The following is a 27000-nucleotide window of genomic DNA, read 5'->3' on the forward strand; positions in this document are numbered from 1 at the left end:
CAATCGGTTCTTCTGATCATGTGCTTGTTAAAGTGGACATCTCTCTGGCCATTCTCAGAGAGCCTCCTCAGCGTTTACGAGTCTGGCATTTCACTCAGGCCGACTGGCACAGGCTGCAAGCAGCCATCAATCATCTGGACTGGTCTCACATCTCTACTGCCTCTGACATCAATTCTTCCTGGGAATTCTTCCAAAGCAAACTGCTCTCTCTCATGCACAGATTTATCCCATCTCGTCTTCAGTTGTCTTACCCTTCCTCCTGTCCATGGTACACTGAATCTTGTGGTGAGGCAGTTGCCCTGAAACAACTTGCCTTTGCCTCTTGGAAGGCAAATCCAACTGAAGGTAATCTCAGTTCCTCCCACCAAGTTCGGAACAAGTGTGTGTCTACCCTCAGGAGTGCCAGAAAGCACTATCTCTCCACACTCAAGAATAAACTCTCAAACCTGTCTCCTTCCTCCAAATCCTGGTTGCGTCTGGTCAAATCCGTTTCTGGTGTTTGTGCCCCCTCCATCCCCTCCCTCACCTCAAATGGCTACACAGTTGACAATGCACGTGACAAAGCCGAATGCCTCAACTCTGTGTTGCCTCAAAATCTTGTGTCCCAAACCCATCTCTCTCTGTTCCCACCTTACCCAGTCAAACCCAACTGCTGCTGGACTCTGTTTCCTTCTCTCCTGACAAGGTGGAGAAGTTTTTGTCAAACCTCGACTCTGATTCTGCAACTGGACCAGACGGCATCAGCCCTCGGGTCCTAAAATCCTGCTCTACGGCTCTATCTCACCCTCTCTCTGTTCTTTTCACCCTCTCTTTTGCTCAAAGTCTTCTGCCAGCATCTTGGATATCAGCAAACATTACCGCTTTACATTAGAAAGCTGCAAAAACAGATCCTTGCAACTACAGACCAATCAGCCTGCTCCCAATTATCAGCAAAGTCATGGAAATCATCATTGCTTCGGATATCAAATCCTTCCTCTTCTCCACTGGCTTGATCTCCGATCATCAATTTGGATTCAGACCAGGTCATTCTACTCTGGACATGTTGCTTCTCCTGTCTCAACAATGGATGGAGGTCCTCAATGCCAAACAGGAAATCAGAGCTGTCTCCCTCGACATATCACGTGCCTTCGATACGGTCTGGCACCCAGCTCTGCTCACCAAACTCTCCTCCTATGGTATCCATGGAAATCTCCATGCTTGGCTTGCGGACTTCCTCTCTGGTCGTAGTCAACGTGTGGCCCTGAATGGATTTCTCTCATCGCCCCTTCCTGTTCTGGCTGGAGTTCTCCAACGTAGTGTTCTGGGCCCTGTGCTATTTCTGGTCTTCATCAATGATCTCTCCGACTCTCTGGAAAATCCTCTCTATCTCTTTGCTGATGAATCCACTCTCTGCCGCTCCATTCCTCATCCCTCAGATCGGCAGCCTGCAGCCTCCTCACTCTCTGCAGATCTGGAAAAATCACAGACTGGTCAAACAAGTGGAACATGTCTTTCAATCCTGACAAATCTCACACTCTTACTATGTTTTACCGAAAAGACCGACTGGAAAACCCTCCCATCTACTTTCTCAACAATCCTCTCCAAGAAGTTCTGTCGCTCAAGCCTTTGGGTCTCACTATCTGCCATGATCTTTCTTGGGAAAACCACATTGCCAAGCTGGCCTCCAAAGCCAGTCGCTGACTGGGCATCCTCCGTCATGCGAAGTCCTTCCTTGGCACACACACTTGAGCTCCTCACCACATACAAGGCTTTCATCTGCAGCTCAATGGAATACTGTTCCCCCCTCTGGGCCAGTGCTCCTGCCTCACACCTAGCTCGGCTTCACGCTGTTGAAGCCAAAGCTTTCAGAATCATTGGAATCTTCTGCGATGAAGCTAACTCCGAGGGGCTTTCACTCACTCACCGCAGGCAGGTTGGTGGTCTTTCTGTCTTCTACCAACTCCTCTCCGGCCTTGCTCCCCCAGCTCTCTCTGTGCTCTGTCCCCCAAATATTCCTGCAGGTCACACAAGATCTGCCAGCAACCGTCTTATGGTTAAACTGCCAAAATCTAGGCTCTCTGCTCACCTTCACTCTTTCATTCCCCCTTTTTTCCCACCTCTGGAACAAACTCCCCCACTCCCTTCAATCCCACTCCTCCCTCCAGGTCTTTAAAACAGCTGTTCACTACCATCTCTTATCTTCCCCCATCCAAAACCTTGATCTTTTATACCCCCGCTAATTCACCGCAGATACACTTTTTCGAAATTCCAACTTCTTTCCTGGCAGTCCTTGCAGTGTCCATATGTTTTATACCTCTCCCACCTCCCCCCAAGCCCTCTCCCTCCCACAGTTCTCTCGATGTCCCTGCTCTCAAATGTTGTGTTTGTGTCCTGCCCCCTCTCTTCCCATCTTGTCTACCGCTCCCCTTATTTTGTGTTTTATGTGTCGGTTTGTGTCGGTTTGACTTTTTGTGTGATTAATGTTAGCTCTTTCACGAGCCTCGATCTTGCATCCCCCCCCCAAAAAAAAAAAAAGACCCCAAGGACCCAAATGACCCACAGGACTCAAAAGACCGACAAGTCCCTGAAAACCCAAAATACCCCAAAGACACCAAGATCCTTAAAGATCCAAAACACCACAAAACCCCAAAAGACCCTGAAGACCCAAAATTCCCCAAAGACCCATAAAGACCCGGAATACCCAAAAGACCCCAAGCCTCTTAAAGACCCAAAATACTACAAAGACCCTGAAGATCCAAAAGACTCTGAAGACTGTTAAAGACCCAAATGACCATGAAGACCCAAAATACCCCAAAGACCTTTAAATACCCTGAATACCGAAAGGATCGAAAAGACACAGAAGACCAAAAAGACCCCAAAATACCCCAAGACCCAAAATTTCCAAAAGACCCTTAAAGAACAAGAAGACCCCAAAAAACCGGGAAGACCGAAAAGACCCAGAAGACCGAAAAGACCCTGAAGACCCAAAATACACCGTAGACCCTTAAAGACCTGAAATACCCCAAAGACCCAAACAATCCAAAAGATCCCTGAGCCCCTTAAAGACCCTGAGGACCCAGTGGACCCCAAATTACCCCTAAGACAAAAAATACCCCAAAAACCCTTAAATACCCCAAAGATCCAGATCAACGACCCAAAATAATCGAATGACCCAAAAGACACCGATGAACCAGAAGACCCAAAATACACAAAAGACACTGAACACCCCAAGAACCCAAATGACCCAGAGGACACAAAAGACCCCCCGAGGATACAAAATACTCCAAGGACTCCGAAGACCCAAAAGAAGAGTAATTATGCCTCTTACATTGGAATTGTCGACGGTGGCTTGCAAACTGAGCCTCAAGGTCGGTGTACAGAAGTGGTTCAAAAGAAATCTAAATAAAGACAAGGCACAGGGAGGTGAAATTAGCTGCACGTGATGTGCAATGCGCACAGAGTAAAACGAGTGTCCATTTACGTCTGTAGGATGTCTAATAAATAAAGATGGTATAAGCCATCCCCTGACACTAGGCCTAGACTTCAGACTTTGGCATGCTCACGCCGCTGTACCGTCAAAAACTGTTCCAATCCGTCATTTTTGACGGACTTTATACGAGTGTGTATATATATATATATAATGCCGAGGAAATACAGTAATCTGCAAGAAGGTTTGTTAGGTTGGGTTAATGGGGTAGAAAAGATTGTGAGTAGTGATGCGATTGAACAGTCTCTGAAAAGCAATGAATGGGAGGAAAGAGTGGAGGTGTTTGTGGTAAGTCTTGATTTTGAGAGTTTAACTGGAAGAAAGTGTGCATCCTTAACCTGGGGAGGGTTTAGAGAGCAGAGAGACCACCAACCTGCCTACGATATAAGAGTGGCAGACTTTGTGCTTTGACCTCATCATGGGAGATGATAATAATTTTGAGAGTTTGAGAAAACTGATGTATTTCTAACTGTTTTATGATGCAGGTTATCGATCTATTATTCGGGATAATTGATCATTTGAAAAATAAGTAAAAACAAATAAACCATTAAACATGTCTCAAGTTTTATTTACTGTGTAGTAAGAGTCGTCCACAACCATCCTTGACCATCTTGTGGAATGTAGGCCGAGGCCCTCACTTTTTGTCCTCTGCCCTTCCGACAAGATTGGACATTAAAATGAGCTCCGACCAACCGATCATCCGTCCATGTACTTTTGTGTACGTGATATTACAAAAACCGTTGAAAATTTTGCTCTCATGTTGCAGATACATATTTCTCATGACATGATCTCAACCCGATTCGATCACGGCTGTGATTGGCTGAATTATATTGCCACGGCAACCATCTCGGCAACTTGTACGCGATATTTCAAAAAACCGTTCAAGGTTTAGCTTCCTTATTACACAGATCTATTCCTCATACCACCCAAAAGGTGGGAGACCTAGAGCATCAGCTTCTTGCTCTTTTTATTCCGCCCTAACTTTCTCATTGCGCGGGGAGGAGGAGTGCGCGAGTTCCGGGGTCCAGTCGCGGTGACCCGTTCGGATTCGCCGCGTGGAGGGAAAGGAGCGTGAAGACGAGATTGGGAGGGAGTGTAGCCGCGTAGGAAGGAAACGGGAATGTGAGCGGTGAAAGGGAGCGGCAGATCCTCCGTGGGTGCGCAGAGGTCCAGCATGGCGGAGCTCGCTCGCCGAGCACAACACAAATGGTTTGCGAGCTTCAGGAAAGCCACGGATTTCGACTCGTGGGGACAACTGGTCGAGGCGCTGGATGAATACCACATGTGAGCTCATAATTGTCATTCCTGGGAATGAAACGAATGATTTGTGGCAATGTTGATTTCCTTCCTACAGGAGATGCTCATTTATTCGGCGCGTCTCGGGAACCCAAACTCTTCATGTCCATGTATTTTGGCCTGAAATGGTGGAGGTGGCCGGAGAGGATCATTTCACCCTATTTGTATGTATACTCTTAGATAGCCCTGCTGGGTGTCATGCCGATACCGATACCGATACCTGCATTGATATATATAAATATTTGGAGTCATAATATACAATATACACCTGTATGGTTATTTAAAATACCATCACAGACTCGCACATCATCAAGAGTTGCAATTTTTCAACAATTTTATCCTTCGTTTGATAAATCTTATACTTTTGAGTTTGTAGAGATATATTCCATCCACGATTTACAATAACAACGTCGTCTAAAGTTTGTGTGACGTCATCATTGACCTAAGCTGATGCGAGAAGCAAATGTTAAGTTGTTAAGGGACCCTGATGGGTGTAGCCGTAGGGGGGCTGTGAGGGACCCACAACTTTTGTGGCCCTCAGACAAAGTTTTCGCTCATATCTCGATTTTCGAAGAGATTAACTTATAAAATGGGGCTGTGATGTCCACATGTCTGTCCGTCCGTCTACTTTTTCCTATTTTTGTTACCCCTCCATTATCATCCACCTGATTGTTCTGAAACTTGACACATCAATACAAGACAGTACTGTAGCTCAATTAGCTCAATGCTCAATGAATTGCTCAATGAATTGCTCAGTGAATTGCTCAATGCTAATGCTCAATTAGCTAAATTAGCTCAATGTAGCTCAAATTTTTCTTCAATTTTCAATTTTCTTCAATTTTTCAATATCCGATCATTGCGGCTCCCAGGGTGGTTACCCCCCAAACTTCAGATCCCTACTCATCCCATATTTACCACCACATTGTTCTAAAGACCGATACAGCCCTTCTACTCAATGGTCCGCAGGATCGCTTGGTCTTAGATTTTAAGATTTTGTATTGGGGGGGCTCTCAGGGGATCAGGGTGGGAGGGGGGCTCCCAGTGTGGTCCCCCCCCCCCCCAAATCAGCAGAGGTCTGAACTACAACCTCAAGCGATAACCGTCAGCCCACTCAAGGCTATTTGCAACTGTTGTCACGGAAAAATGACCCCATGCAAGAAATGTATCAATGTTTTTGAAAGCCAAGATATGTGGATCGAGTCATGAGCACAAAACTTCCGGAAATACTCACATCATGATTGGAATATGTTGAAATGCATCCATTGGGAGACCTCTGGAATCCTAGCCCCTAAATCTTGGCTATAGTCGTGGGAAACGTTGATATCCTATGCATATATATTTTTAACAAACTTTCGAAAACATTTTGATAGTTCTAGTTTATATTTTGGAACATGTTAAATATTCTCCTTATTGGCAGCGCAGGTGCTATGGCGTCATGGATCGTTGCCATGCAAAGTAAAAGTAAAAGTCTTTCTGATGTTCCTTTTGTTCTGTTACTTCCTGATTCATTCTACATTCTGTCCCTTCCATGGGCCTCGACCTTGTATATATTGTCGCGCGATCCCTTCCGGTTAATACCTGGGCTTGTGAATGACCAAACGGCTTTAATGGAGGTGACGATCAAACACGGATTCGGCTATAAGAGCACGGGAGGAAGAAGTGAAGAAGAAGAAGTGGAAGCGCTTACCTCCCGGCTCGCGCGCGCCAGCGTCTTCAACCTGGAAAGTGATTAACTCAAACAACACAGGATTTGGAATAGACAATAAAATAATACAAGGGTTTATTTACAAGGAATCGCGGGACAGGGAAATACGTGCCGGTAATAAAATGTTCTAATCGGGACGTCCCCACTCACACTTCAAATACAGGACAAAGGAATGAATGAAATAAAATAACATGTCGTGTGGTGTTCTGTGAGATGTGGTGCGTGCTTATCTTTGTCTGTAGTCGTGTCCGCCGTCCAATGCGGCTCCGAGCTCTGGCGCGAAGAAACCCTCCGTCCGCTTCGCCCACGCGCTCCACCAGGCCCCGAGCGACCTGCTCAGCTGCATGCCCCACTCCAAGCTCTTCGTCGACCGCACATGAGGTCCCGCCCGCTCACAGCACCGATCCTCGCTCCCGCACCACAAGCACCGCGAAGGACCGAGCACCGCTCCAAGCTCCGAGCACCTAAAGATTCAGGGACGACGCCAACGACCACCAGGACCTCTCAATACGAAGAGCCAAGAACGAACGGACCAGCACGACTGACGAGCATGAGCTGACCCGAACGAAGACTGAATACCCAGAGCGAAGAGGGAGAATGCCCACGAACGAGACGTTTTGTCACTCGCCCTGTGACGTCAGTTCTGGCGTGTTACCAATCAGAGCCTCGATTCTTTGTGGTCTCTCGAACCTTCTGCCGCCACCGGCCCTTCTCCCTCCAATGAACAACCTCCTTCGAAGGACTGGATTGGCGCCCTCCGCGCTGATTGGCTCAAGGTTCGCGCCTTCCACGCCAACCAATCACACGTTCCCTGGGCGCGGTTATTGTTTACCACGATGCTCGTCGCCCATGGTGGCATTGTACGCGGCTGCTACCTGTTTGTCTTTCCGGTCAGTCATTGTAAGGGAAGGGAATTATTTAATGTGTGCACTAAGGGATCTATCTAAGTGTCTATGTGAATGCTTTGCCATAAGGGACACAGGTTTGGCGACAGGGGGAACGACAAACAAAGGAATATTACCCATAATCCCTGTACTAATTAGCATGCCCCGCCCCCCTCGCGGCGGGGACACCAATACAGCTTATACCGAAAAACCGGCTAAACATAGAACTTATTACAGGTAGATTCCCTATCACGACAGTCGGATACCTACCTATACAGATCTACCTGGCTCTATATATTCCTTTACCCCCCGACATAACAATATATATATTTAAAAAATCTGAACCCCTGGCTTATGGTGCTGGAAACCCATGATCAAATCCCATCTGATCTACCACACGTTTGTTTATTGCCTTTAACTGGTGTTGATCAAGTGAAATATGATAAGTTGAGTCAAACTGGCCACGGCCTACAGTCACGTGAAAAAGTAAGTACACCCCCTGTAAAGTTTTGACTTTTTCAGCATATTTCAACATACAGCTATTTGATCTTCATTTCAACAATATTGATAGATAAAGGTGATATAATATAACAAATATCATGAAACATTTACATTTTGTAGTCCATTGTATAATTTAAATAAACATAAATGCAAATTTCGCATGTGGAAAAAGTAAGTACACCCTGACATTTATCACTACTTCAAATACCTAAAATTAGAAACAGGTGCACCAGCTCAGGTGCAAATGATTAGAACATCGTTAGAGAGGATCCTGGAGGAACCTGTCTTATTTAAACCTCAGACATTTAGTTTGGTTTGCTCTTTGTTGTTGAAGTGTGCGGCGTCACCATGCCTAGATCAAAAGAGCTCTCTGAGGCCTTCAGAAAGAAGGTTATAGATGCCTACGAGTCTGGGAAGGGATTTAAAAAGATCTCCAAACAATTTGAAATCAATCATTCGACTGTCCGGAAGATCATCTACAAGTAGAAAAGATTCCAAACAACTGCCAACTTGTTCAGGCCAGGCCGCCCCAGCAAGTTCAGCCCGAGAGCAGACCGCAAGATGTTGAAAGAAGTCTCTAAGAACTCCAGAATGTCATCACGGGACCTACATGTAGCTCTTGCCACTGTTGATGTCAAAATGCACGAGTCTACCATTAGAAAGAAGCTGCACAAATTTGATCTACATGGGAGGTGTGCCAGGAGGAAACCTTTGCTGTCCAGAAAGAACATCAGGGCAAGACTAAAGTTTTCCAATGAACCGAGTTTCACTTTCGCACACCGAGGCAAAGACCAGCACTTCTGGAACAATGTGCTCTGGACAGATGAGTCAAAGGTAGAGCTATTTGGCCACAGTACCAGAAGACATGTTTGGTGAAAACCAAAGACAGCATTTGACCACAAGAACCTGATACCAACTGTAAAGCATGGTGGTGGAAATATTATGGTTTGGGGCAGCTTTGCTGCATCAGGGCCTGGGCAGCTCACCATCATAGAATCCACTATGAATTCTTCATTGTACCAGAGGATGCTTGAGGATAATGCGAGGCCATCTGTCAGAAAGTCGAAGCTCAACCGAAGGTGGACCTTGCAACATGACAATGACCCTAAACATACCAGTAAATCCACCAAGGAATGGCCAAAAAGAAAGAAATGGAGGGTTCTGGAATGGCCAAGTCAAAGTCCGGATCTAAATCCCATCGAGATGTTGTAGGGGGATTTGAAAAGAGCTGTGCATGCAAGAAACCCCTCAATCATCGCACAGCTGAAAGAATTCTGCATGGAGGAGTGGGCAAAAAATTCTCCCAGTCGATGTCAGAGACTGGTAGACAGTTATAAGAAACGCCTACATGAGGTTGTTACTGCCAAAGGGGGCAAGGGGGCAATACCACCTATGAGAGCCAAGGGTGTACTTACTTTTTCCACATGTGAAATTTGCATTTATGTTTATTTAAATTATACAATGGACTTCAAAATGTAAATGTTTCATGATATTTGTTATATTATATCACCTTTATCTATCAATATTGTTGAAATGAAGATCAAATAGCTGTATGTTGAAATATGTTGAAAAAGTCAAAACTTTACATGGGGTGTACTTACTTTTTCACGTGACTGTATATCACTGTATGCCATATAAACTAGAACAGCACTTGGTGGAGAGCCCATATCTCTGCCAGGCTTAACAGTTCACGTTTTGTATCTCATTAATAGAGATATCACTGATAAAGATATCCCAAAACAACTCGCAAATGTACCATGTACCCATGTCACACAAATAGCTTGATGACTTTTGAACACATTCACAGTTTTGTGGCTTTAAAAAAGATGACAAAAACAAAAGTATTTCACTAGGTTTGGCAAAGCCAGATTCAAGACCACGCTGATTCAAGGCAAGGAATTTAGTTTCCCTTGTAATTCTCATAAAAATCCATTAATTTGCATGACAAGCTCCATCCACCATTAAGCCTTTAAAAGGTCAATATAAAAATAATAACACAAATAAACTAGAACGGCACTCGGTAGAGCGCATACCTCCACCAGGTTGAACAGTTTATGTTTTGCATCCCACTGATAGGCCAGATCTGGATTCAGACCTGAAGCAAAATCGAATTGGCTTGTTCTTGTCACTTACCCAACTCGTCCACCAAGTTTAACCATAGCTCGTCCATAACTTTTTAAAATATCATGTTATTTATCGCTTTTCGCCTGATCTCTCAATGGTGATGAATCACTTAAAAATAAAATAATTATTGTATCCGAATCCATATTCAGATCTTCACCCAAATCGAATCGATTCTTCCTTGTCAGACACCCAACCGGTCCACCAAATTTCGTTCAAATCCATCCATAACTTTTTGAGATATCCTGCTATGTATTGTTTTTGGCCCGATCTCCCAATGGTGAAGAATGACTTAAAAATTATAGTAGCCGGATCCGGAATTTCACCAAAATCTAATCATTTCGTCCTTGTCACACACCTTGTTGAGGTCTAACCTCTCTGCCAAATTTCGTCTGAATCAGTCCACAACGTTTTGAGATATTTTGTTCACAAACAAACAGACAAACACACTACGAAGTCTGTTCTGACAAACAGAGAGACAGGGGTGAAAACTTAACCTTCATCCACCTTCTAATAAACTTCCATCTGGATTGTCTTTTACTTGTTCTTTGTGACTTCTGATCTTTTCACGTTTGTCAGTTGTTTTCAGTCTGCTGTCTTTAGCTCAACCGCAACGCTTAATCTGTGGAATAGACAATGCAAAAAGTTTTAAAATCAACAATACAATTTAAATAAATAATTACTACAAGTATGGAAATGCAAGAGGAATATTACTCCGAAAGGAAACTAGATAAAAATGCAAAATCCATATTTGAACCCCAGCTGACCTTTCATGATACATCTCTGCCAGACGAGAAAACGAACACAGCTGGTCAACTGGCAGATGCAGACATCTATTTCACAGCATTTGTATGTGAAACTCTATGGGACAAGGATACATTCACATTCCATTGGCTTTTTTTTATGCCTCCGCCGAAGAAGTCGCTGGAGGCATTATGTTTTTGGGTTGTCCGTCCGGCTGTCCGTTCGTCCACTCGTGCGTCCATGATAGAACAGGTGAAGGGATCAAAGTCAAACTTGGTGCAGGTATGATGAACTGATTAGATTTTGGTGTCACGAGGTCAGAGGTCAAAGGTCAGAGGTCATGTTTGGTACAAATGCTGTTACCGTGATGACTTTTGAACCAGCGATGGGATTTTGACCAAAGTTGGTACAATTATGTATTATGATGCAAAGATGAAGAGGTTTGATTTTGGGGTCAAGAGGTCAAAGGTCAGAGTCTGTAATAGGTTTTTGTCACCACAATAACTTAAGAACGGCTGAAGGGAACCAAGTCAAAATTGGTAAAAGTATTATAATGATGTAAAGATGAATTGATTAGATTATGGGGTCAAGAGGTCAAAGATCAAAGGTCTGAGGTCATGTTTGGTACAAATGCTGTTACCGTGATGAGTTTTGAACCAGCGATGGGATTTTGACCAAAGTTGGTACAATTATGTATTATGATGCAAAGATGAAGAGGTTTGATTTTGGGGTTAAGAGGTCAAAGGTCAGAGTCTGTAATAGGTTTTTGTTACCACAATAACTTAAGAACGGCTGAAGGGAACCAAGTCAAAATTGGTAAAAGTATTATAATGATGTAAAGATGAATTGATTAGATTATGGGGTCAAGAGGTCAAAGATCAAAGGTCTGAGGTCATGTTTGGTACAAATGCTGTTACCGTGATGAGTTTTGAACCAGCGATGGGATTTTGACCAAAGTTGGTACAATTATGTATTATGATGCAAAGATGAACGGCTTTGATTTTGGGGTCAAGAGGTCAAAGGTCAGAGTCTGTAATAGGTTTTTGTTAGCACAATAACTTAAGAACGGCTGAAGGGAACCAAGTCAAACTTGGTAAAAGTATTGTAATGACGTAAAGATGAATTGATTAGATTATGGGGTCAAGAGATCAAAGGTCAAAGCTCCGAGGTCATGTTTGGTACAAATGCTGTTACCATGATGACTTTTGAACCAGCAATGGGATTTTGACCAAAGTTGGTACAATTATGTATTATGATGCAAAGATGAACGGCTTTGATTTTGGGGTCGAGGTCAAAGGTCGGAGACTGTAATAGGTTTTTGTTACCACAATAACTTAAGAATGGCTGAAGGGAACCAAGTCAAACTTGGTAAAAGTATTATAATGATGTAAAGATTAATTGATTAGATTATGAGGTCAAGAGGTCAAAGGTCAGAGGTCTTGTTTGGTACAAATGCTGTTACCATGATGACTTTTGAACCAGCGATGGGATTTTGACCAAAGTTGGTACAATTATGTATTATGATGCAAAGATGAAGAGGTTCAAGAGGTCAAAGTCTGTAATAGGTTTTTGTTACCACAATAACTTAAGAACGGCTGAAGGGAACCAAGTCAAAATTGGTAAAAGTATTATAATGATGTAAAGATGAATTGATTAGATTATGGGGTCAAGAGGTGAAAAGACAGAAATTGCGTTAGGTAAGAATTCTGTTACTGCGCTAACAGTGATGGGATTTTGACCAAACTTGGTATAAGTATATAATATTATAATGAAAATTTGAACTGATTAGATTTTGGGATCAAAGGTCAAAGGTCAGAGGCTATGTCGGGTAAAAATGTTGTACCACACTCTCTACAGAGCGTTGGTGCTGTCGAAGCAGTTTATTTTCACGGGTTATGCTGGCTGATTTGCAGTTGCCTTCCCAGCAATCATTCAAGGCAAGTTATAATTTGTTCAGGGTGCCGGAGATGGCTCGCCTACTCATCGCGAAGGACACCTTGGGATCTTTAACTTCCATCACTAATGCCGGCAGAGACAGGACCCCCAGATTAACGTCCATCCCAGGGACGGTACACACTTGATGATTCCAACCCACGCTGGACAGTTCAGAGGCGAATGCACGTATCTCTAAACTATCCTGCCATTTCGCATTCATATTTTGCCCAAAATATCTTTCAATAGTTATTGCAGAATGTTTTTCTTTGAACCAGTTTTTTTTATTCAAAAAATCCTTTTTATGGGGAAAAATCCCCATAAAAGTTTTCTTTAACAGACTGCAATATAAAAAACTATTCCAATACGTTGAATTTTGTTATGTCACAGAAAGATTGGGATGCTTGATAAAAGTTATTGATTATTATTATTGATCATTGCTTGCATGATTATCAATAAATGTATATCTGAACCAAAGGGTTTGGTCGTGATATCTCGTGTGTCTTTCAGTCTGGCCATGCAACTGATTAAGGAAGCACAGTCAGCTGCTGGCACCTCTGACTTCACAGAAGAACAGAAGGCAAGTGAAGCTGCGCTCTTTCCACAATCTTGACATTTAAATCTTTGTTTTGTGACCAAACCTCCATTGCACCGTTGCCATGACTGTGCTGGGAGAAAGGCCAACCTTTGTTTGTTTGGTGCATAGGTAGTGCTAATTAGCATAGCAACCTGATCTCCCTGGGAACCGGAATGTGTGCTGCAAATTTCCCAGGATGCCTTGGCACTAGAGTTGGCCGTTGTATATTGGAAACAGCTTCGTGCACCAAAAATAATGGCATTTATCACATATGTGGGATTTGCATCAGGCCAAATTAATTTTCTTTGTTGCTTTATGATATACTAGCATAAAAGATCTGTCGTCGCTTCGCTGACCGGAACACCAATCTTTGCATAATGTTGTTGTTTGGTGTTAAAAACAAATTTTTCTTTCATTAAATGAAAGAAATGGGGAAAAATAAAATTAGGACGTGTATAGGGAGAGTGTTAAAGGAATATTCATCACAGCCTTTTTAGATGCTGAATTGCAAATAATATACAACAACACACTAAGAGGAAGAGGAAGAGGAAGATCAAAATGAAAAAAATTCTCACCCTCCCCCTCCCCTCTCTTCTTTATTTTGAATAAATTGCCTCGGGTACGTATATATATATATATATATATATATATATATAATTATATATATATATATATATATATATATATATATATATATATACTGTATATATACATATATCATACAAATCGTACTCATATATATATATATATATATATATATATACATATATCATACAAATCGTACTCATATATATATATATATATATACATATATCATACAAATCGTACTTATATATATATATATATATATATATACATATATCATACAAATCGTACTCATATATATATATATATATATATACATATATCATACAAATCGTACTCATATATATATATATATATATATATATATATATATATATATATATATATATATATATATATATATACATATATCATACAAATCGTACTCATATATATATATATATATATATATACATATATCATACAAATCGTACTCATATATATATATATATACATATATCATACAAATCGTACTCATATATATATATATATATATATATATATATATATATATATATATATATATATATATATATATATATATATATATATATACATATATTGTAGCGGTTACCGCTGGATGCACACAATCGCCTTGCACCGGCCAGAACACGGCCAGACGTGCCTCTCCCGGGCATGCCCGGACTCACTGTTCCCGGGCACGCCCGAACCTCCCGGGCACGCCCGGTCTCGTCTTTCCCGGGCATGCCCGCTCTGGCCTTTCCAGGGCTCGCCCAGAGCGTCCGGGCATGCCCGCTATCGCCTTTTCAGGGCTCGCCCAGAGCGTCCGGGCATGCCCGCTATCGCCTTTCCAGGGCACGCCCAGAGCGTCCGGGCATGCCCGCTATCGCCTTTCCAGGGCTCGCCCAGAGCGTCCGGGCATGCCCGCTATCGCCTTTCCAGGGCACGCCCAGAGCGTCCGGGCATGCCCGCTATCGCCTTTCCAGGGCTCGCCCAGAGCGTCCGGGCATGCCCGCTATCGCCTTTCCAGGGCTCGCCCGAACCTCCCGGGCACGCCCGGTCTCGTCTTTCCCGGGCATGCCCGCTCTGGCCTTTCCAGGGCTCGCCCAGAGCGTCCGGGCATGCCCGCTATCGCCTTTCCAGGGCTCGCCCAGAGCGTCCGGGCATGCCCGCTATCGCCTTTCCAGTGCTCGTCCAGAGCGTCCGGGCATGCCCGCTATCGCCTTTCCAGTGCTCGCCCAGAGCGTCCGGGCATGCCCGCTATCGCCTTTCCAGGGCACGCCCAGAGCGTCCGGGCATGCCCGCTATCGCCTTTCCAGGGCTCGCCCAGAGCGTCCGGGCATGCCCGCTATCGCCTTTCCAGGGCTCGCCCGAACCTCCCGGGCACGCCCGGTCTCGTCTTTCCAGTGCTCGTCCAGAGCGTCCGGGCATGCCCGCTATCGCCTTTCCAGGGCTCGCCCAGAGCGTCCGGGCATGCCCGCTATCGCCTTTCCAGGGCTCGCCCAGAGCGCCCGGGCACGCCCAGCCTCGACTTGCCAGGCCGCAGCCAAACACGCCCGGGCAGGTCCAGACTCGCCTTTCCAAGGCTCGCCCTTGACACCCGGGCATGCCCGGTATAGCTTTTGCCGGGCAAACTTCCCGACATAAATGTGTATATATATTGCTGCCCGATAAACGGGCTTGTCAGAATACCTGAGCTGTTTTGTTTCAATAAAGCAACTCGGACGGATTCCGTCTTTGGTCACGTCAATTCTTTCGACTCGCGTTGGAGCGCAGTTCCTTCAATGTCATACAAATCGTACTTATATATATATATATATATATATATATATATATATATATATATACGTATATGAGTACGATTTGTATGATTTGGATTCGTAGAGATTTGGAATCAACGTGGTGAATAAAACATCTTTGTAGGGAGCGGGATAGGTGGTTATGTTTACTTCCTGAGAGTGGTTTCATTGAAATCCGATCTCAAGTTAACAAAGAAGGTTTCCTGGGAGATCCTGCTCTCCATGCAGGGATAACCAACGTCACGATTTGGCATTTGCAGTGTTTACACGCGTGTCCATGTACCCATAAAAATTTTTTTTTTTTTTTTTGGGGTTGGATCAAAAACATTCCCGGGAGTTGCCCGAATCCACTGTAGTTGGAATGATTGAAATATGTTAATCCGTTCTTAAGTTATAACATGACAAACAGACAGACAGACAGACATGGCTCCTTTTATAATATAGATTCCCATTGTATATCTTTTTGCTTCAAGCCACAAGCCTGACCATTATCATCAATGTACTGTGTGTGCTCTTGATAGAACGTTGGTGCTGCCGAAGCAGTCTTTTGGGTAGGTTTACACTGGGTAGTTTGCCATTGCCTTCCCAGCAGTAGATAGGGTAGGATTTGGCCTTTGTGCAGGTGATAGCTCGCCTCCTCTTCATTTGTGAGGGACAACATGGGATCTTTCACATCCAACAACTAATGCTAGCACACGGAACGCCCAATTTAACGTCCATCCGAGGGAACATCCTGTCTGCGAAACACCGAGATGACAATGAGTTTACAACTGGGTCGAGATTAAAACCCAGGCTAGACAGCTCAGAGGTGTGTGCACATACCTTTAGGCTATCATGACAGTTTATTTATTTATTTATTTTTTGTATGCAAGATCGAGGCTCGTGAAACAGCGAACATTAATCACACAAAAAGTCAAACCGACACATAAAACGCAAAATAAGGGGAGCGGTAGACAAGATGGGGAGAGAGGGGGAAGGAGACAACACAACATTTGAGAGCAGGGACATCGAGAGAACTGTGGGAGGGAGAGAGCTTGGGAGGAGGTGGGAGAGGTGTAAAACATATGAACACTGCAAGGACTTCCAGGAAAGAAGTTGGAATTTCGAAAAAGTGTGTCTGGGGTGAATTAGCGGGGGTAGAAAAGATCAAGGTTTTGGATGGGGGAAGATAAGAGATGGTAGTGAACAGCTGTTTTAAAGACCTGGAGGGAGGAGTGGGATTGAAGGGAGTGGGGGAGTTTGTTCCAGAGGTGGGAAAAAAGGGGGAATGAAAGTGAAGGTGAGCAGAGAGCCTAGATTTTGGCAGTTTAACCATAAGAGGGTTGCTGGCAGATCTTGTGCGACATGTAGGAATATTTGGGGGACAGAGCACAGAGGGAGCTGGGGGAGCAAGGCCGGAGAGGAGTCGGTAGAAGACAGAAAGACCACCTACCTGCCTGCGGTGAGTGAGTGAAAGGCCCTCAGAGATAGCTTCATCGCGGGAGATTCCAATGATTCTGAAAGCTTTGGTTTCAACAGCGTGAAGACGAGCTAGGTGGGAGGCAGGAGCATCGGCCCAGAGGGGAGAGCAGTATTCCATTGAGCTGTGGATGAAAGCCTTGTATGTGGGTCCTTCTCCTAGGTCCTGCTCCGAAATAGTTTTGTGGCTTTATTTGCTCGAGGTGGTTTACCTCACATGTAGTAACAATTTGTATTCATAGATGTCTGATGAGACTTTGCCATATCTGCTCCACTATTTGACTTGCTTGGATATCAAAATATTTTGTCATCGGTACGTCCAAAAATGCTATACTTGGGAGCCAACTCGTATTCGCAAAATATCATGAGAGGCAATGAAAAAGTAGGAAAACAATACATTTTAATATTGCTCCAAAAAAAGGCATAACATTTTATTTTATTTTGGGAGTATCTTTTTACTACAATGTAGTAAAACGTGGATGTCACCGAATCCAATATGTGAATGTTCACCACCATGTCAGATCATCCCCAATCCAAAACAATGATCTTTTCTACGCTTGTTAACCTATCCCCATCACAATCCCTCCTCCTTCCAAATTTCCAGTTCTTCCTCTTGAGAGGTTCCTTCTTTATCCATCTTGTACACCCCATGCATCCTCTCCTGTCCCTCATTCCTCCCCACACCCATTGTTCATCCAACTCTACCTCTATCTTGACCTTCAACTCTGCTGCTGGTGCTTCCCCCCTCTCTGTGATGTTCCTTTTGTCCTGTTGCGTATTGATTTGTTCAATGGTTCAGTGTATGAGTCCCAGGTCGTCCGTGAGCCTTGACTATGCATACAAAAAGGCTCCAAAATTGATGTGTGGCAGAAAGAGCGCCACCTTTAGCAGTTCTACAAATCATTTTCCATATATATATATATATATATATATAACTGTGAGAAAGAGTAGAAACTCCACAGTACGAGCAGGGCGTCTCATTTGTATTAAATAAATAATCGGGAGATTGAATAAGACGCGGACGTAGCTTCAGGACGGTCGATCTTTAATTCTCGACAACCTTTCGACCAACAAAGGTCTTCTTCCTAGTCGTCCCCAAGTTCCTCGAGGTACGGACACTCTCCTCTAATCTGTCTAGCTTGGGTTTGAATCCCAAACCCAGCTATAAAGTATCATCCCGGTGTTTCACAGACTGCGTGAATCATCAATGTGTGCCGTCCCTCCAATGGATGTTAAACTGGCGTCCCTTCTTCAGACAATCGTTGAGAGACGTGCAAGATTTCCACTGCGTCTTTCACGAAGAGTAGGCGAGCTATTGCTGGATCTGTTTTCAAAGGATAGAGCATGGACATTCGAGACCAGAGAGGAGGAATGGGGGAAGGAGCGCGATGTGAGCGGACGGAGATGAGAGTGGGGGAGGGGGTTTCTAGGGGTGTAGGGTTTATTGAATATATTATATGGAAAGCTTTTATATGTTATTAACAGCTGTTTATTAAAGGTCACAGTGAAGTTGATGTCACATATGATTTGTAATGTTTGTGTGTCCGAATGTATGTAGATAACTCTGGGGAAAACCGCCGCTTGCCTCGAACTGAGGAGCAAGGCTCTGCAGGTTTGTTAGGCAAGTTTGTGATGACGTAATAACTCATGAGGCATTCGACAGTCTTCAAAATGCTATATCTAAATGATGATAAGAATTTCCCTCCCCTTTCCTGTCCGATTACTTTTAGTCGACGGATAATTCTGAGGAACCTTTCACTTTGGAAGACTTGAGGAAGATTGAACCAGGTGCATTCTGCTGTTCAGGAATGTTTTATTTCATTTTGATTGTTGTCAATGTGAAACTGTATTTCAGTTTGGCGATTTATTTGGAATTATTCACTCGTTTAAACATTGTCTTTCAGTCATAAAGAATGTTCTCACCTATGACAAAGAGTTCCCTTTCGACGTGCAACCTCTGCTGCAAAGGTAAACCGTGGTGGTCGTAACCTTTGGATCTATGCTGTGATGTCTATTTCCACAGGTCGTGTTAATTTGTTGTGATCGACTGATGGGAGGGGGATTGATGTGATTCATGAATGTTGGATGTATTGTTTTGGAGTTTCAAGTATGCAGTTCGGGGTTTGAAATCTGTTTGGGCAGCTTTCCCACATCGAGGCCAAATTGTTTGTGTGCCAAGAGAGACCTCCTTTTTATATCTGGCGGCTGACTAGGGTGTGGTTTGTTTAAGGGCAGCTGTGTTTGCAACGACTGCTTCCTGTTCTTGGTGTCCCCACTTTTTAGAGCATTGCACGGCCACGTGCTGCTGTGCTGCAAGATCGATCTACATTTGCAGGATTGTCAAGTTTGTATTTTGTGAGACGTAGAGAGAACGTTTTTCTCAAGACCTTATTAGCAAGTCATATGCATATCAAGTTTGGTCATCTGATCAAGATTTTAAAACTTTAGACTTAAGTAAAACATCAAGAAGATTGTTTGCTATAATTGTCATAAATAGGCAAAACCTAAATACATTATAAACAAGAAAGAGCAATCAGAAATTGCAGACCCTCGCCAGGATGTGTTTTTAATGGTTTTTAAGTCTTTTGTGTTAAAATTAATATGGCGGCCGAACCACGTGACCGATGACGTCATCATTAATGTTTTTTTCTCCACCAATTTATCCCTAGATGATGCTCAATAAATTTCATCCTTGTCGGATTAAGTTTTGTACTTGTCGAATGATGACGTCATAATGTAGGCACCTATGACATCATCATTAACATATTTTATTCATCGTGGAGCGTTCTTTACAATGAGCAATGTCTCTGTTTTTTCTATGCAGCGCTTTCGGAGATATAGATGTGCAAAGTTGGAGGTGCACCTATGGTGAAAATTTCCTGTTAATCGGAACAACGGTTGCAGAGAAAATCATATTTATTCTGTGCGGACAAACAAACAGACAGACAGACAGACAACAGGACTCAAATGCAATACCCTCTCCTCTGGTGACAGTAACAAGGGAAAGGAGAGAAACATACCAAGGTTAGAGATACATTGGTAGAAGAATGGGCATGGAAAAGAAATGCCCAGAGATAGACGGTTTTGCACCTGTGTACAACAACAACAACAACAACAACAACAACAACAACAACAGGCATTTTAAGGCCATTTTCCCTGCAAGAGCGGGGGTTAGCCTTGCGGTCCCCATGACAATCTTCTCCATTTTGCCCTATTTTCTGCATCTCCCCTTGTTAAGCCCCTTGTCCGCATTTCTTCTTCGACCATCTTTAGCCAAGTCGTTCTCAGTCTTCCCCGTCCTCTACTTCCTTCTACATTCATTTCCATCACTCTTCTCAACCAGTCACTTTCATCCTTTCTCAACACATGACCAAACCATCTCAACCTGTTCCTCTTCACAGCATCCATCACAGGCTCCATTCCCATCATCTTTCGCAATTCATCATTTGTCTTCCTCTCTCTCAATGATACTCCACACATCCACCGAACCATTCGCATTTCCACCCTTTCCAGCCTTCGTTGCTGCTCTACGTTCATTACCCATGTCTCGCTCCCATAAATCATAACACTTCTCACACATGCAGCATACACCTTTCCCTTCAGCTTCAACGACACTCCCCTCCTCGTCAGCACGCCACTCAGTTCCCGAGACTTCTTCCATGCACATCTCACTCCAGCAACCGTTGCCGAGTCTGATCCACCTTCTCCATTTAGCATGTCACCTAGGTAACAAAATGTTTTCACACCTTCCAGTTTCACGCCGTCTCCAAGATCCAACTCAACATTTCCTCCATCTGCAGCTCCCTCTGTGCACACCTTACACTTGAATGTAGCTGCTACACTGGTTAATGACCCTCTCAAACCAATACATTTTTGATGAACCCACTCAGCGCACATTGTACATTGAATGGAATTCACTCCGACACCCTTCCTGCCCACAGCACACGGCCACTTCCCAGTTCTTTCCACCTCACCACATGCTTTACCACTTGCCATCATCTTCGTTTTTCCGATATTCACCTTCAGACCTTTTGTCTCCATACATTCCTTCCACTTGTTCATCTTCTCCTTCAGTCCATCCATACTTTCTGCAATCAACACCAGATCATGTGCATACAACAACTCCCATGGTAAACCCTCCTTTACGTTCCGAGCCAGCACTTCCATCACAGCTACAAATAGTAGTGGACTTAGTACCGGCCCCTGATGCACTCCCACCTTCACCTCAAACTCACCACTGTTCCCGTCCTTCGTCCTTACAGCTGTGCACGCTCTTTTGTACATTGCCATCACTACTCTGATCAACCATTCCTCCACTCCTAACTTCCTCAATGCCCTTCCTCAATGCCTCAATGCCCTATCGAATGCTTTCTCCAGATCAACAAACCCAAGAAACAACTTCTGCCACTTCTCCATGTACTTCTCCTGCAACTGCCTCACAATAAAAAGCGCGTCTGTCGTTCCTCTTCCTGGCATAAATCCAAACTGCATTTCGTCAATCTTCACTTTCTTCCTTATCCTCCTCTCCAACACCCTTTCCGATACCTTCATTCCATGCTCCAATAACTTTATCGCTTGATACGAGCCACAGTCCAGAGGGTCATCTTTCCCCTTGTATAGAGGGACGAGGGTACTCAGTTCCCAATCCACTGGAATGCGGCCTTCTTTCACCACCAGATTGCAGAGCTCTGTCATTCTCTTCACACCCCAACTTCCTGCTGCCTTCAACATATCTCCCACAACTCCCGTCGGCCCTCCTGCTTTTCTACTCTTCATTGCTTTTATCGCTTCCTCAACTTCCTTCTCGGTTATCTTCTCTGCCGGTCCTAAAACTGGGTTACTCTCTATGTTGCCATCCCATTCATTCTCTGCATTCAACAGTATTTCCATATATCTCTTCCATCTTCCTTTAATTCCATCTGGGTCCACAACTATTTGTCCCACTTCATCCTGCGTACAGAAAATAGATATTTAAAGGGGGAACCGAACGCAATTTTTTTTCTTTTCTGAAAACCAATGAAAATCATTGATCATGGTCCAATTTGAAGGGAAATTAAAAAATAATAATTTTTTTTGTTAATCACAAAATGTATAAAATAGCCCTAGAATGTAGATTTTGCCAGGGACATCACATTATGAACTCACCTTGATTTGAATGGCAGTTTATATAGGGAACTGTGCATGTCGAGCTCGGATTCCGATACTGATTCCATCGTCATTCGCACCTCTAAAGGCTCTCTGTATGTTGAAACTGATCAGTGGGATTGTGAAGAAACTATTGGAAACAAAATTAGTGATGGAAGCACATTCGGAGGAATTGTAGATCCGTATCGTTTTGAGCCATGTGCGAGCAATCAGATGAATGTGGTATTCGTGAAGAGGAAGGTGGCGGTGTTATGGTCGTAGTAAAGATGAAAATGTCGGTTGCGTGTTCACTACAGATTGCTTAGTTTTTGTGTTTTTGTTCAATTGAGGGTTTACAAGAGGTTTTATATTAATTGATAAATGTTAATAACAGTTATATTACTGTCGTGGGTTTTATAAGTGTCGGTCAAAGACCTCAAGGGAAGGAAGAAGAAGAAGAATCAGAGCAACAATGTTTAATAAAATCGATTACAAACACACAGTGTGGAGCAAGGCTCGAGAATGCACCGCCTAACACGCAGCGGGCAATTCCTCAAGACACTCGCTGCAAAATAAGTAAAAAGGCATTTCATTTATAGCAAAATATCAGACAAGAATCTGCGCTAAAGACATAGCAAAACCTGGGCCATAAAGACCCACCTTCCCTCGTCCCTTCCTGAAGAAGGCCAAACTTAGACAAAAAGATGTAAGCATAGGATAGGCTGAGCCTTTTTGGCTCTTTATCTAAACATATCAGACCCGAGCGCAGGCCGAAGAAAATATTCTCATACACTAGGCTAAATGGTAGATGAATGATTGGATACACACGCTGAATACACAACTATCAAAGGATGTGTAATGTCTATATTTCTTTCCAAGGTTGGTTACATCCTTGATTTAGGAGACATACTAGAAACTACAAAGATATATAATTAATTATTCCCTTTGTGAAGAAGGCGTTTGGCAACATGTTTTCCCTGTACGTGGGCGGTGAGCATATTATCTACTGTCTGGCACATACATTCAAGGACTTGTTTATTGGGCTAAGGATCCACCCTGTACCTCGAGTCTCGAAAGCACATTTTGTCCCCCCGCCTCTGCCTGCAGCTGAGTTCAAATCAGTTTTCAGAAGCACGATATATAATTTCAGATGTTATGATCAATTGAGTCATGGGGTTTAAACCTTAATGGCTAACATAAGCACCTGGTCGAATTCGGACAGTGTACAAGAGATTTATTAATAGATAAGGATAACATGCATGGGAGGCATGGCGTGGCGTGTAGGACAGTAACGCCAGCATGGTTGACATCACAGTCATTACAATCATGTACAGCCCGCACCAACATCTCAGCCAGCACAAACCCGCTTTCGGCTTAATATACTTTCCCCTAGGGTCAGAATAACTCCAAACAACATCTCGGGGGGGGGGGGGGGGGGGGGGAGGGTGGATGGGAAGGGGGGGGGGGTCGTCTTGTCCACCAGCTGACAACTCCGCACTCCAACGTCCATCACTCTAACTCGAGAGCATGTTGACAAGACCCACAAGCCACGACATATACCAAACAGTATATGACCATATTTGACAATTGCTTGATCCAACATCAACCAGAACTCATTCTGGCACTCCATCAATATAACTCCATGGCCGGCTGCACGAACAAAGCCGGACAGACAGACAGGGGTGAAACCATAACCACAATTACTTGCATTCCATTTTCTGCAAAGGTGTTTATAATTCTGATACTTCCCCTGTCACCTTCTGACATTGGAAGCGATCCAACGCAATGACATCATCCTCCTTTGAACTCAGTGCACACACCCTTACCTTCCCAGGTACGTATACTCAGCACACATCATATAGCATCACCCCAGCATCATATATCAATGTGACCATGCGTGAGAACCCCACAATACATGAGAATCCAACCGCAGGCTGCCGCAATTTTCCCTGCAGGCACACCTGTCTAGACATTATCAGACTGTCCGCAAAGTCACATTACAATATTTCACACCTTATGCACACCACGTGAACTTAATCACTCTACACGAACATATACCACTCATAGTACAACTTGTGCATCTCAAAGTACACTCCTCATGAGCGCTGCCTTCAGGGCAGCTCGTCAGACGTTATGCCCCCAGAACCACTCACTTTCATCACACATAACACCATTTATTTATTTATCACAATACCATTTGCGTTCTGGTCAAGTCTGGACACAACTTTTTGAGATGTCCTGCTCACAGACAGACAGACAGACAAACAGACAGGGGTCTAACTTGGGTTTGAATCCTGACCCCATTCTAAACTGTCATCCCGATGTTTCACAGGCAGGGCGACCCAACAATGTGTGATCCATCTCTCGGACGGACGTTAAATAGGCATCCCCATCAAAATATCTCACGGGGTCTCTCGCAAATATTAGGCGAACTATCACTGGCACCCCTGGTGCAAATTGTAAATTCTGTCCTAACTCGCAGGGGCATTGCTCAGCTCAAATCAGCAACACACGCAGGCCACGAGCCGGCTCCGTGGAGCCAAATCAACGTTCTCGTCACTCACCCCCATGCATGCCACAACACACAGATCCAGGCACTGGAGCTGAGGTCGCGAGTTGGACGCGTCATATATCAGAGGAAGACAAGTCTATAAAATCCTAATAATTGGACGAACAACCACTTGGTTGTGCCGAATAACAATACAACAATTGTGTGTTAACTTTGTTTTCACCAAACACGAACTCCTCAGACACAAACACGAATTTCAAAACCGAACTTGAACACGAACCTCCAACACGAATTCAAACATTTTTGATGTGGAGCTCCCATCCCACGTGATCCCTCCAGCCAATCATTTCCACTCCTTCCCAAACATCTTGGTTAATTTGCATCTCTGCACCTCATGCGAGCATCCACCAATCTGCCAAGAGCACAACATCAACCTCTGCCATCCAACACCAACAGCCAACATTGGCTCTGCCATGTCCCAATCTACAGGGGGCACTGCATCAGCGGCACAGCCGCACCCTCAGCCAACAATGCCACCCGCCTCACTCACCAGTGCACACGTGCTTCCCCGCGTCGGTCGGCATGGACACTGTTTGAACCTCCCGCACACCTGTCTCGGGACTCTGCGCACGTTCGCGCTGCAGGACTTTCACACCACCAACGTGTCCCTCATGCTCCACAGGTGTCCACCTCCCGTCTGTTGCGGGACTCAACTCTAAATTTAGGTAAATGTATTTAACTTCATTACAACTTTGTCATGCCCGTCACATGGCAAAGTTGATGCTAGCTCTGTCCCACATAATTTGAAATGCAGGATGTCGTGCTATAAAAACGATATCTCCAAGAGTACTTTGGGTACGTAAGTTCCTGCAGCCCATCTACATATTACGTATGCCTGCTGGCGAACGACGGCTCCGATTTACCACGTTTCTATTTCTGTATTCAACATGGAACTTCAAAAGCCGATCGCAACTTTATTTTACAAGTCCAGCCAGCGATCGCTGCGTACAGTGCGTGTGAGATTAATTCAAAACATAACTCGATGCCCGAGTCAGGACAAGTCGATCGCTCCGCTTCCGGTCCGAATACACAGCAATTAAATGTGTGCATTCCTTCTCTCGCGATCCCCTGCTGGCTCATGGCTCATTGCCAAGGCAACCAGACTGCCCATGCGATTGCCTGCTCTCCGTGTGAGGGAGAATGGTGGGGGCCGAAACCACCCCCAGAGCCGAACCGCTCACCCTGCTGCACAGCGTGCGATCACGACTCGCTCTGCACGACCATCCCGCACTGCAAATGGAGTCGCGTGATCCGATCACGACCATTCAATCCCCATATCCAAAACACACCATCTCACACAGATCCATTTTATGGGTAGCTAACTTAAACAATCGCTAATACTTTATCTGCGAATCCATACATTTAAGCTCACATTCATTAGAGAACGGCCTGGGTTTGGCTAATTTTGGGTAGCAAGACACTTAACTTTACACTAATCATCCGAATGCATGAATCAATGTGTCGTACCTGATTCCCAGATTTGGAGAGGCTTCCTCTGTGTAGCACGTGTCTTCGCTCGTGACTCCTCACCCATGTCCAAGCATTGCTCACCTGGAACCCTTCTCCCCCTCCCTTCAAAGTCTCTCATTTGAATTTTTGAGTGCCCGATCCGACTTAATCTCCTGTCCTAAAAGGGTTTAACTACCTATCGTGCTGCCGGAAGCATATTTTTCACCTCTCTTATGTTATCCTGCGCATCTTCAAGGCTCTCTCTCAAACTAGCCTTTACCGATCAACCCTCTCAAACGGAGACATTCCTCAGCCTACCAGCCGAATGGCTCCCAGTGTACCCTAGATCTAGTGATCACTTTTTCCCCCTTTCCACAGATGTTACGTGTCCATTACCCCTCTTGTGGGTATCCTTCCCTTACTCCGCAACCCATTAGCTTAAAGGAGGTGCCCCTTATCCGGCTTCCTCCACTGATGGATGCACGACAATACCCTTAGGGTGTTGCCGTGGTTCAGGTCGTCAAGGCAGAGTGTAGCGAGCGTCCGAGTGTACAGGTACCACCTGTCCCTTCAAGAGACACTTGTAAAGCATCCAACTGTAACACTCCTACCAAACCTCCATGCGCACAAGTGTACAGACTGTCTTTAAAGCCTGCCTTCTTTGAAACACTCACAGCGCGCCCGAGTGTCCAGGAAGCCTCCTGGAAAAACACTCACAAGTGCTCGGGACCCCAAGCCACTTCTACCCACCCTTATCTTTAACAAATCTCTGTACCGTGTCCGTTCCCTT

At 44.4% G+C, this 27000-nt stretch overlaps 1 protein-coding gene across 2 annotated transcripts in view; it reads left to right on the forward strand.

The window, feature by feature from the left end:
• Positions 1 to 4476: 4476 nt before the first annotated feature.
• The window catches only part of AIDA (axin interactor, dorsalization associated), a 33439-nt gene continuing 10915 nt past the window's right edge, over positions 4477 to 27000 (forward strand). The window contains exons 1-5 of one of the 2 annotated variants that reach the window (XM_078779841.1): positions 4477 to 4750; positions 13160 to 13229; positions 18627 to 18680; positions 18799 to 18856; positions 18973 to 19036. In XM_078779841.1, coding sequence (XP_078635967.1) covers positions 4641 to 4750; positions 13160 to 13229; positions 18627 to 18680; positions 18799 to 18856; positions 18973 to 19036 — 356 coding nt within the window. In that variant the 5' untranslated portion in view covers positions 4477 to 4640. The remainder of the gene's footprint in view (positions 4751 to 13159; positions 13230 to 18626; positions 18681 to 18798; positions 18857 to 18972; positions 19037 to 27000) is intronic. The other variant, XM_078779843.1, reaches the window with a different exon arrangement.

This window comes from Myxine glutinosa, chromosome 6 (genome assembly GCF_964187855.1).
Source record: "Myxine glutinosa chromosome 6, kmMyxGlut1.1, whole genome shotgun sequence".
Taxonomy (NCBI): domain Eukaryota; kingdom Metazoa; phylum Chordata; class Myxini; order Myxiniformes; family Myxinidae; genus Myxine; species Myxine glutinosa.